Source organism: Coffea arabica, chromosome 6e (assembly GCF_036785885.1).
Source record: "Coffea arabica cultivar ET-39 chromosome 6e, Coffea Arabica ET-39 HiFi, whole genome shotgun sequence".
Taxonomy (NCBI): domain Eukaryota; kingdom Viridiplantae; phylum Streptophyta; class Magnoliopsida; order Gentianales; family Rubiaceae; genus Coffea; species Coffea arabica.
In genome coordinates, this window is record NC_092321.1 from 23,331,913 (window position 1) to 23,344,826 (window position 12,914).

Genomic DNA, 12,914 nt, shown 5'->3' on the forward strand with positions numbered 1-12,914 from the left:
CCCATTGTTAATGTCATATTTCCACTTTTTGCTTATCCCAAAATTTGAGTCACTTTGAAAAAGTCAAATCACTTTTACAATTATTTTTCAGTTATACCCTTCTATTGACAAGTCAAGATTGCACTAACCAATTCTGATGGACCCAGCCACAACACATCATCGGAAGTTATACCCTTCTGATTGTCTTTGCCTTTTAGTCAAAGTGACTTAATGGCAAGTGGTCCCACCAGTTTGTTGTTTCACTCCACAAACAGCAAAGGATACGCTTGGAAGAGTCAGATAAGCCTGTCCCGTAATGTTACTGTACATAAAAAGTGCGTTTCCCAAAAAACGTCCCAAATTTTGGGACGGAGGGAGTATTGATGTTGGTTGTCATTGATCTTCAAGCCACCAATATGTCCCATATATTTTCCAACTAAAAGCAAGTAGTATGTGACAAGAAAGAATCAAGTTGCATAAGTTGTGCAATTTGCATGTATTTTTCAGCTGGAGAAATCGGGGGAGAAACCTCAGTAGACTCGTGGGGATTCTGGGTCGATTTCTGTGAAGTGTTCTTCAGCAAAATTGGAGAAACCACTCTATTCGGAATCCTCAGATGAAAACATTTTAGCTTCGTGTGGTTTCTTTCCCTGTCTGGGAATTGCTTTTTAACTCTTAAATACATCTTTTTTTTTCCTCTCTCTATCATCATTTGTACTTCATGTCAACTTTAAATACACTTTAAATCATCAAAAATTATACAAATACTCTGTAACTCTAAATGATGATTGAAACATTAAAATTTACAAAAATAGGAAGTTTTCACCACTTAACACTATAAAAATGCTACTTATTTTAACCATAAGATGCAACTTTTGACTAGAAAACTAATCACATAACTCCAAATTAACCAAAAACACACATATCTAACTACACAAAAGTACATAAAATAATCACTTATCACCTTTCCTTTCTCTCTCTATCCTTCAATCCAAACAATGCCTAAGTAAGCCTCTCATTTTTTTTTCCTTGTACTTTCATAATTCCCGTCATTGACCTGTGCTATTTTATTGTTCTTTGTCAATAAGCTAAATAGTCTGATATCTTTTGGACGACTCTTGGAGACTTCGATCAGTTCAATTTTGACCTGAGGAACGACAACTCTACTAAAAATCAAAACCATAAAAAAAGTGAAAAAATTCCAGTTTTCTTTTCAAGAACGACGACCGAATGCGCCAATATGTCGTCCATTGTCTTCCAATTGAATCCCTATGATTATAGTGGAATATCACGCAGGCTATTCATGATACTAGCTGGAGTTTTGGATAAAGAAAAGATAAAGAAAAAGTTGTTCCTACAGCTTGGAAACTGTCTCAAGTTTTTGGACACTAAGCTTCATGGAGGTCCCTTTGTGAGTCCCCCACTCGTCTCTGCAATTCATACTAGAATCGCATTGCTTTAGAGGAGGGGAAAATTTTTACGGCGATCACTTGAGGCAGTTGCTATTGAAGATTCTATTACTTGAAGTTTTAAGGCGAAGCAACCGGAAGAAGAGAAGACAAACAGTGTTCTTCGAAAAAAGTTTAAGAGAAACTAAGAAAAACTTGAGCGCACTCAATACTAGAGTTTCATAAATGTCTAGTACAAGATTATTTATGGAGGAAATAAATCTAACAAAAAAAGAAAGAAATAAGTAGGCCATTAGGGCACGAATCATGTTTGAATTGAATATTGGTGAAGCCCTAATACTATATCAATGTAGTGACCCTAAATGATTTTACGGGTTATTTTATTTGGTTCGACTCGAAATCCTCGGATTGATATCCCACATCAAATTTGGATACTTGAGATTGCATGTTGGAAGACTTCAAAAACAGTAGCGGAATCCAAGGATGAATCGTATATATTTTATCATATATTATGGTATTTTTCACATTCATTATGTCAATATCTACATTTATCTTGTTATTGTGTATATTGTGCATATGAAGATTGTTGAGAATTTGCATTCTACTTTAGACAATGTTAGATTTTTTGACAGCAGTAACAATAGTTCAATTGGTAACTATCTAAGCTTTAAGCATCTAAAGTATGGTACTTGTAATTGATTATTGTTACAAATAGCATAACAGATATTTTGGACTAGTTAAACATTGCGTATTAACTGATCGAAAGATGGGTTAGGTCGTATGAGAGAAGGAAGTATAATTGAAAGATTTCAGATTCAAACCCTCCTACTTACATAAAAAAAATTAAAAAGTGTATTAACTAAGCATTGAAAATTAGATTATGGAAGTTTCAAATGACTAATCCAACATCATGACTAATTTTAGCTAGCCGTCAATAAAAACAAAAATGCTTGATCCCCAATGACCCTTCATCTTAGGGCAGCCAAGTTGATTGCTCATTTACTTTTTTTCTATAATTGCTTGGGCAATTTGCAAAGGCCTCAAAGGACACCAATCATTTTCCCATGACAAAATTGACTAGACCATCTTTAGTTGGTGTCACTACATTTTTTGCACCAATGTCGGACTTACGTTGCATGACGTGACTCAATGTCTAAGATGATTGGGGGCTGATTAGATGCCCAACATTTCATGCGTGGTGCTCCACTTTCTCAAGCTTTCTTTAATTTCTGGACCGATGCTTCAAAAAAATTTTTTTTTTCTGGACGGAGATACCAATTTCTCTTTAGAACTCAACCAGATATATACATAAAAATTTCGTTTTTATATTTTTGTATGAAAATACTTGAAGACTTATCCTTGATGAAGTGAAAAAGGAAAATGAGAATATCACATATGAAGTCACGTCTTAGATGTGGTTGGAGCCGTGAATGATCTGTGTGGTCTGAAAGAAAACACCTCCAAAGAAGTGGCAATGCCTATTTTTCCCTTATCTTTCCATTGGTCACTCACCATTATAGTTCTAGAGAGCTGTCAAGTTTATTTCGATTGTGACTCATGTCATGCGTCCCCTCCCTCAACCTAGTTGCTAACTATTTGGTTAGTAATTGGTGAAATTACACCAGAGATATAAACTTAAAAACCCAAAAGATTTTCGCCATATTGTGAATTTTTTTAGTACCCACAATATACCGCTTAACTATAGTGTACTAGCATTTTGCTTTTGTTAAGGCATTTTCATACTTTATCATGGTTTCCCTTTTTCAAAAGGGTCAATTTTCATAGCCTCTATTCTCCCTTCTCTATTTCTGAGTTCCTGATCCCCCTTCTTTTCTATAAATAGAAGTAAAACAGTCAATTTGAATATAAGTCAAAATTAGATTATGTTGCTTAGTGTTGTCACTGATCTTTTTTTTTCCCCCTTTTTACCTTTTTTAACGTTGTTTTAATAGAATTTGATATTTCTTGTGGTGGTTTATGCTCAAGAATTGAAGTGATACTTGATATCGTGCTCTTATATTCCTTTCAATGTTGTCAGAACAAAATTAGGATGATTTCATCAGAATAATGGGTTATGTGCATGTTTCATTTCAGGATAATTTATTAATGCACTTCAAGTTCTTTCCCAGATCTCCCATTCATGAGAGCCAACATTAAGGACTTAACTTTCTGGCCCTAGTATTGTTCATGCTCAACTAAGGCGCAAAAGATTTTGTATTAAAGGCTACATGAAAGACTTATATGATAATGAGGTACGCAAATTGAACACTTGATCTGATATAAATTAACCAAGTCGGCACTAAAAGGTGGTTGCAAACCTCGCACAGTGTCTTCTTCTTCTTCTTCTATTTTTTTTTTTTGTTTTCAATATCTCCTAATTATTCAGAAGAGCCTATAAATATCTTAAAATGGACTAAAAGTGCAAGCACTTTAGAATCTAGTGAAATGGAGTTGGTAATGACAACATCATAGCCTAGGCATCTAACTTGCCTACCTAAAATTGATCCTCAAAAAAGAAAATTTCTTGTCATTTTTGGAGTATCAGCAATTATTCATCTTCATCATACTATTTCTGATTGACTGTATATATAGTCATTCATCTTGCTTTATGTTCCATGCTTTTCAAACTATAAGCAGACAGCTTGACATGAAACAGCCTATAGCTGACACAAACATCCCTGTATTGCAAGCAATGGACTTTATCAATTTGATCATCTCTTAGACATATTAATCTTTTCCATCCTTTCAGAAGATCTAGAGAATTGGTACCATGTCCTTCTTGCACGAATCTGTCAAAACAGATGCTAGTGATCGTTCAAATCAATGTGTAATCCCTAGACATGGAGATTCCTACACCACTGCTTGTAGATGAGCCGCAATAGAAGTTTAAATGTGCTAGGGTTAGGATAAACTAACTGACTTGGTACCCTTGATATTAAAGTTAATTTGTAAGGTTAAAATGAGTTGGCATAGTTGGTAAGACTCGTTCACATTGCTTAAATACTTGGTACATCAGCAGTTAGCATTGTTCTATACATGATCGAGAAATGTGGACTACCATTGGGAATAGTACTCCTAGTTTATTTTCTTGCATATATATGTGATGTGTTGAGGTTCGGTTTCTTGTTCCCCTACTTCGTATAATTATATATTAATAAAATAAAAGTTGGCATCCGGGAGTTGCCAAAAAAGAAAAAAAAAGGAAAAAGATGAGCACTGTCATGAGCTGAATATAAGTGGTAAAAAATGCAAATGATATTTCCATAGCAGTACCCTTTTAGTCTAAATTGCATTTGAATTTGAGAAGGAAAGTTTACAATTTTATCCAAAAATTACCAAGAAATAAAACCTAGGTTGTGGCGTTAACACTAACCATAACATAATTTTACACTTTCTTATATGGTTGCATTATTGTTGTAATTATATGTAAATAGAATCTTTGTCTTTGTCATTGCCTTGATATTGCTAGAGAGCGCATGGGGCAAATGCTTACTATACGATTAAAAATGACTGGATTTTTTTTAGTCAAAATGATCACTCAACTAAACACAAATAGAGGTAACATTTTTGTATACGCAACAGTCAAATTAAGAGTAACAAGTGCTAATCTTTTAAAAAAGTAAGGAAGAACTAAGAAAGGATTGATCTTGGAGTTAAGAGAAATTGCCTTTTTATTTTTTATTTTTTTTGGTGTAATAACTCTTTCAATCTAGATAGCTAGAAAATTGCAACTCACGGATTAAAAGGAAAACGTAAAATACAGCAGAACTCACCATATGAGTGGCAAAATCTATAATATTCATCAAAAGCTCAATGTGCCTCGATAGGAGGTTTGTTCTAAATTCATATCGGTGCGTGGTGCACTCGTTTGGTCTGATGGTGGTTCAGTACCCGTCAGGTTCTCCCGACTCAGTTGGGCCTTTCCATAGAGTAGATTCCCCCCTCCCCCATCTTCTAGGAGTAGGAGTAAGTTAGACATGTACCGTTTTGACAAAAAAATAAAAATAAAAAGCTCAAAGTAGGCAGATCAAGGCATAAAGTGGGTATCTTCAAAAATATCGTTGCATGTATGATGAAAGATTACTTATACAAAAAAACCTTTGTGAAGCGATCGATTCTCAAGAACTTAATTCATCGAATCTCTTTCAGTTGAAATTCCTTCTTATCCCACTTGTGAAAAACGTTGTGTCACTATTAATCTGTAGTGAAATCAGCTCCTGTTTGTTGGCTGCTAAGGAATCTTACATTCTCAACTATCGCATACAATATCTACTTTTAAGATCATAAATTCGTATGGACAGCAGGTTGATAAGGTATATCAATACGTCATAGTATCGATTGGAAAATCGGACTGAAAGAACAATAGGCAGAAAAAAACAAAGGGACTTCAATTCTTTTGATTTGTTTTTTTGAAAACAATATGTTGTGAATCATTCCACTTGCTTTTCAGAGTACAGATTCCGATTTGTAAATGTAGTGTTTTGGGAGGGTGCCAAGACATTTTATATTTGATTAGTGCCCTCCTAATGTATACTCTAGATAACTTGATAAAGGATTGTAGAATACTTTCCTAGAAAATACTAAAGGTTTGGATTGCATTTTTTTGGATTTTTTGTAGAAAAATTCCTGTAATAATTTGATATATGTGAGGTAAAAAGGTGATTGGAAAATGTGTTCATGAAAAACGTAGTAATTTTTCTTTGGAAAATTGCTTTCCAAACCATTAAATGGCTCAAATTGAAATAATTTGCTTGTTTTTTCCTTTTCTAAGGGATTCAAATCTTGATTCTTTTCTTGTCCTAAAAAAACTTTTTAAGAACTAATTCCACTTCACCCTCCCTTAATTGTATCTCATTATCACTTTGTGCCCTAATCAAATTTTAATTGTGGACATATTAAGCTCTAAGCGGTCCAACTTGTATCATTTGAGTCCGTCGGTTGAACTGTAGGCAAAATTAACGGAAGGAGCTTCCGCATGACGCGCAAAGGGATACTAATTGCAAATCAGTAAAAGAATTGGTTCCGTTTTGCATATCCTAACTTGCCTTTAATTCTCACTTTGTACCTCGTAGTTTTGGACACGTTGCACCTGAACTGTGGATCCATCCCATTTTAGTCAAATACTTAAGGCATAATTTCAGAAACCTCCCCTAAGGTTTCTGAGTATTTCATTGGCTTCCCTTCAGATTTTGAAATTACACTAACCTTTCCTGAAGATAATTATCTTGTAATATTTAGATCCAATCGATAATTAAAAAATAATATTAGGAGCGAGAAGATAGTATGATTCTATCATTACCCCTCATCTACTACATTATTTAATTAATTTAATACCAACCCATACATTAAAAAAAACTAAATTTGTTGTTTATTATTAGGGATCAAATCACATATAATATCAAAAAAATAGTATATTATATTATATTTTGAACTTAATATAAGATCCAAATTATTCTTTTCAATTACATACCCATTGTTAAACATGATCAACAACAAATAATAAAAAAATTGCAACCAAAATATTATAGAGAACAAACTTTAACATCATAAATATTCTTGTCAATATATTAAGGTTAGTTGCTGAGATTTTTATTGTATTAAAGTTTACTCTTTGTAACATTTTGGTTACAGATTTTTTTGATTATTTGTTATTGATCATATTTGACAATGAATTTGTAACCGAAAATAGCAATTTAGATCTTACATTAAATAAAATATATAGAATGATATATTAATTTTGATATCATACGTGATTTAATTCATGATGATAAATAGCAAATTCTAGTATTTTTTTTTATATTTGGGTGGGTATTAGATTAATTAAACAATTTAGTGGATGAGGGGCAATAGTGAAATTATATTATTTTCTTTCTCCTAATATCATTTTTTAATTATTAGTTGGATATAAATGTTACAAGATAATAAACGTCAAGAGAGGTTAGTATGATTTGTAAAATTTGGAGGAAGGCCAGTAAAATAGTCAGAGGAGAGGTTTCTGAAATTATCCCAATACTTAACACCTTGATCAGAATGTGATAAGTTAGGAGATCTCCATATTCTTCATCCATTGACTTTGTTAGAAAATTAAGCAAAATAAAAAGCAAAAGCAAAAATGTGTACTAGTGGATCATTAACAGCAATCGCACATTATAGTTCTTCATGCCAGAGGTTTTGGCTCTTCAAGTGTAATGCATTTATTTTTTGTTCATCTTTCTTGCTGATGGAATTCAACAAACAATTGACTAGCTCCTTATACCTAGGCCATAATTTGAGGGTCAGTACGTTGGAAATATTTGAATCTCCACAGTGCTACACAAAGTAAAAAAAAAAAAAGGTGATCCAAAAATAAGCGTCAGTCCAAGAGCAATTTGTGGTTCTAATCCTCCAAATACAAGGATTAAAATTCATTTTACTAGCAAGGTGTTTGGCAAATATGCCCGGAGATGCTTGAACAGTACACATACGTAAGAATTTGCATGTCTAAGTGTACCATTGAAGCACCTTTAATATCCCAACTTTTCCATAGTGGTGGTCTATCGTTAATTAAACAAAGCTAGCACTATCTCATTCTCTAATAAAAAGGCAACCAACCCATGAAAGAATCAGAAAAACGAAACCGAACAGGCAAATTAAAAAAAAAAAAAAAGCAACCCTAATTAGACCACAAATTTCTTATCTTTCATTTCCTTGTCTTCTTATTGAACTAGCTTACCAGATGACTCCGCTTTATCTCGAAGCCTCAATCGTCACGTTTTGTACTCATGAGTTAAAATATAATTGGCTTAGCTCGGTGGATTTAGAAATCATTAGTGTTTGAGGCATGAGAGATTAAATTGGTGAGAAATTTGGCACGAAATCTTTCAAATGTCATGGCTTAACTTTGCACTATCTCGACTTTTTTGAAACTCAATTGATGTCAACTTTCATTAATTTATTACTCAAGATACGGTTAAATGAAACAAATGTAGGTTCAAGCATACCAAAGCTATCATGACATAACAGCTTGTACTAACTAACACCTCGAAGACTATTGAGGACGTGCGGTTAGTTTTATTAGATCAGCATTATATTGATATTAAATGGATTTCAAAAGAAGAAAATAAGGTAGCACATATTTTATTTTATCAGGCTAAAAGTGCTAATTTTTTTGAATCTCTTTGGAATTCCTCTTCAAAATTTGTCAAACAACTCGTGCTGGATGATTTCCAACAACGTCATTAATAAAATTTATCTTTCTTTTTATATATAAAAAAAAAAACTCCTTGAAGATTAAACATGCAAATTCTAGAACGTCTTTAACAACCCATGTGCGAAATCTAAATCAAAATGCTTCTTACCTCAATTGTTTACATCTCCACATCAGGAAAAAATTCCCGTCAACACACATGAAAATTTCAAGATTTTCTTTTCTCTCTTTAAATATTTTTATATAGATTCATTTGTACTCAAAATTGAGTACACTGTAACATGACACAATGAAATACTTTAATTTCATGTTGCATCGTGACTTGTGAGACTGTTTTTTTTTTTTTGAAAAGTAGGGACTTGTGAGATTGTAATGCAGGTATATCACACTCATTAGTGCGTACATTAGCTTTTTACAGCACTTGTGATCCACAATGGACAGAAGTAACAACATTGCAACAGAGATTATTATCTTTAATTAATTAATTGAAACTTTCGTCATAGTAAAAATCCAACGTGCACGACATCATTTCACATTTAATAGTGGTACATAATAAATACGTTTTCTTTTAATTTTTTTTGTATAGTGTTAATAAGAGAATTTCAAATCGATATTACACTCCCTTCCCCGGTACAATCCAATCCATCCCATCCCTCCTTCCAATTCTATCAAGTCTGCCATATATATAATCATACTAATAATTACTACTCTTCTTTGTACTTATACATTTTTTAAATTCTACCTAATGAATTCTTGTTAACACATTTAAATTTTACCAAACATGTCATGTATATATCCATACGAATAACTACTACTCGCTTTTATATTTATACACTTTTTTAATTAATATTATTTTTTAAAAATTTAATATCTAAAATACATTTTAACGAGTATCCAATAAATACGTGTTAAGTACACCCTTAACAATTAACTACGACGTTGAGTTTTTATCACCTTAATAATAATTGAGAGTCCTCTGCATCCGTCCGGTGTGCAAGTCCAGAGAGCTACACTAATGAGTAACAAACCGCTGTTCGATACATGGCAGGCGTCTAAGCGCCGCATCTGAAAATGACGAAAATGTGGGGCCCCAGGTTACAGATGTACCCCACCACCACCACGACCTTGATTAGCATCAGCATTGCACTAATTTGACCTTTTGTTTTGGGAGCTCTCAACTAAGTGGGTCCCAGTTAAACATGCCAAAGTTCCCCGATTGCTGCCACGTAGAACCCACATGAGCCGTTTATGGATATGTGAACAACATATCAGAATATTCAATTTAGACACAGGGTATCACGATATTAGCTCTCACGTGCGAGAGGCAGTGGGAGATTTTGATGCTCACAAATTGAGTTGTTGTCCAATTTAAATTTAAATCGATTGTGTAATTTTGATAACATTTGATGTAAATAGATGTAAAATTTAAGTTTGAAACTTATATAACAGTGTATGCAAAAATTACTATTATATTAAAATTATACGATTTTACACTCTATATTGTAGATTCAAGCAATCGATTTGAATTGAAACTTACGTGTTTGGAATCCAATTTGATTCGAGCTTTTATGATTGTGAGTGCTAATTACACCGTACATTATCAGCAAAAATAAAAAAAATGAAGATATTAAGCCAACAATTTAATCAAGACAACAAATTTAGATATTTAAGAAAATAACGTATAAAAATATAAAGAATTTATTTTACTTATTAACAATAATATATTACATGAGTAATCTCATCTATCCAATTTCAAATACGTCTCATTTGGACCACCTATTGTGTAGTGCAATCGTTGTAGCAAATTGCAATTGCTGAGAGTTCCTCTCGTCAGATTCTCCACACGCATCTTTTTCACCGTTAAAAAACTTCATAACCATTTGGATTTTGGATAGTGGTCCTCGTCACGGGCGCGCTTATAAATATGCAGCTTCTCTGCCGTTCACTCCTTAGGAAAAACACAGAGTTCTTCAAGTGTTTTCCTCTCTTTCTAACTCCTCATACCAAGTAGTAACTCTCTTTTCTTCCCTGCTTCTTAGCTATACTCTACCATCTTAGACCTCTAATTTTAAGCAAGAAACAAAATGGAGGGAAAAGGATGTCTTGGCAATTTTTTCCACAGTGCAAAGCCTTACTTTGCCATGATTTGCTTGCAATTTGGTTACGCTGGCATGAACATTATCACAAAAGTGTCCCTTAATAGAGGGATGAGCCATTATGTCCTTGTGGTTTATAGACATGCTTTTGCCACTGCTGTGATTGCTCCCTTTGCGATTTTCCTTGAGAGGTATTCATCAAATTCCTTGTGGCACTTTTGAGGTCTTGAGATCTCAATAAGAAGCTAACGATGGTTACCCTTTCTTGATTATTGCAGGAAAGTGAGGCCAAAGATTACATTTCCAATTTTCATGCAGATTTTTGTTCTAGGACTTCTTGGGTGAGTAAGATTTCAAGAACATAATTAAAACTTAAACACACATTTGGTTAGCTTGTAAAATTACACGTTAACAAGATTGCTTGATACGTGTCATAGTTTTTACTTTCTAAGTAACCATTTAAAAAATCCAAAATAACTTAGTTCGGGATTTGGCAGGCCGGTGATTGATCAGAACTTCTACTATGCTGGGCTCAAATTTACATCTCCAACTTTCTCATGCGCCATGAGTAACATGCTCCCTGCAATGACATTCGTCATGGCTGTCCTCTGCAGGTATCTAAACACATTATACTTCTGCTTTTTTTCTCGTATTTTTTTTTCTTGAATTAGCATGTTATGAAAAGGGATCGTTCTAATCCGGTATTGGTAAAATAGGATGGAGAAAGTTCACATAAAGAAGATCAGATGCCAAGCAAAGGTGATAGGAACTGTAGTCACTGTTGCTGGAGCCATGTTGATGACATTGTACAAAGGTCACGTCATCAATCTGGTTTGGTCAGGGCATGTCCAGCCTCATTATTCTTCCGCACCAGCAGCTGCTGCAACCTCTGATAAAGACTGGATTAAGGGCTCCATTCTCCTGATTCTTGCCACCCTTGCCTGGGCTTCTTTCTTCATCCTTCAGGCCTTTACAATGAAAAGATACACTGCTCCACTGTCCCTTACATCGCTTGTGTGCTTCATGGGAACTTTACAATCTATTGCTGTCACATTTGTGATGGAGCACAAGGCCTCTGTCTGGACAATTGGTTGGGACATAAACCTTCTAGCTGCTGCTTATGCTGTAAGTATCTCACTTTCATCTTTCCAAGTAGTACCATAGTAGGCCAATCTGCCCTCTACCAGTTACTTTTGGATAGTGTCAAAGACTAAAAGGATGCTCTTTTTTTTCGCCATCGCAGGGTATTGTTTCGTCAAGCATTGCATACTATGTTCAAGGCCTAGTGATGGAAAAAAGAGGGCCAGTCTTTGTGACTGCTTTTAGTCCATTGATGATGATAATCGTCGCAATCATGGGCTCCTTCATTTTGGCTGAGAAGATATACGTTGGAGGGTAATAACTTATAACCTAAATTCACAAACATTATATGCTAAAACTATTTCAATTTGAAAGAGCTAAGCTAACCTTTTTTTTTTTTTTTATGCCTGTCCTGTTTCAGTGTTCTTGGGGCAATTTTAATTGTGTTTGGACTTTACTCTGTTCTGTGGGGAAAATACAAGGAATACCAAGAGAAAGTAGCAGATATTATTCCTGAACCAGTCAAGGGAGGTGCAGGAAATAATAGCCAAAGTGTACTGGCCATAGATGATGATATTGAAGCCAACATTGTGGAAATGCAGAAAGCTGAAATCAACAAATCCGCTGCCCCTGCCATAGCCATTAGTGCTCCTGTGCCTCAGCCTCCCATGATAGCTCTGGAAGCACCAAAGGTCTAAACAAGAATGAAGAAGGAAGCTGAAGAGAAAAGGAAGATGAAATAGTACGGGAGAGGGTGAGGGATAATAGAGAGAATAGAGAAGCTAAGAACTTGGCGATGGAAGAGAAGAACAGCTGGGCATTTTTGGTCCTTTCAGTCTTAACTCTGGTTTCTTTTTTTTTTTTTTTTTTTTTGCCCTTCTGGTATTTGCTCTGTTTCTGTACCTCTTTTTCTTTCTTTTTTGCTTCTTCGAGAAAAAGGAGGTTGTAACTTTCATGTAAGCTGATATGTTGTAAGAAAATTTGAAGAAATCAAAAGAAGTTTTTGCAATAGTGATTCTGATAAACTTCTGTTTTCCTAACAGCTTTATAATTCATTTTATTTCAGACGTTAATCAACAAGTAAATTAGCTAATTATAATTCTTGCCACGGAAATTCTGCAATAAAATGTCTGTCTTTGAACATCATCTAATCGATGCTTTTTA

The 12,914-nt window shown here is 34.1% G+C and overlaps 1 protein-coding gene across 1 annotated transcript; it reads left to right on the top strand.

The window, feature by feature from the left end:
* The first annotated feature begins 10,527 nt into the window (after positions 1-10,527).
* Positions 10,528-12,479, top strand: LOC113694707 (WAT1-related protein At5g07050-like). The gene is made up of 6 exons (XM_027213559.2): positions 10,528-10,861; positions 10,949-11,011; positions 11,168-11,284; positions 11,387-11,795; positions 11,914-12,065; positions 12,172-12,479. Exons 1-6 carry the CDS (start codon positions 10,659-10,661, stop codon positions 12,446-12,448), a joined length of 1,221 nt encoding a protein of 406 aa, XP_027069360.1. The 5' UTR covers positions 10,528-10,658; the 3' UTR covers positions 12,449-12,479.
* Positions 12,480-12,914: the final 435 nt, after the last annotated feature.

What these genes read in the sequence shown, in the direction of transcription:
- LOC113694707 (XM_027213559.2), top strand. Translation starts at nt 10,659, where the DNA reads ATGGAGGGAAAAGGATGTCTTGGCAATTTTTTCCACAGTGCAAAGCCT. An exon ending in TTCTAGCTGCTGCTTATGCT is followed by an intron (nt 11,796 to 11,913) that starts GTAAGTATCTCA and finishes TCGCCATCGCAG; the next exon opens with GGTATTGTTTCGTCAAGCAT. An exon ending in GAGAAGATATACGTTGGAGG is followed by an intron (nt 12,066 to 12,171) that starts GTAATAACTTAT and finishes GTCCTGTTTCAG; the next exon opens with TGTTCTTGGGGCAATTTTAA.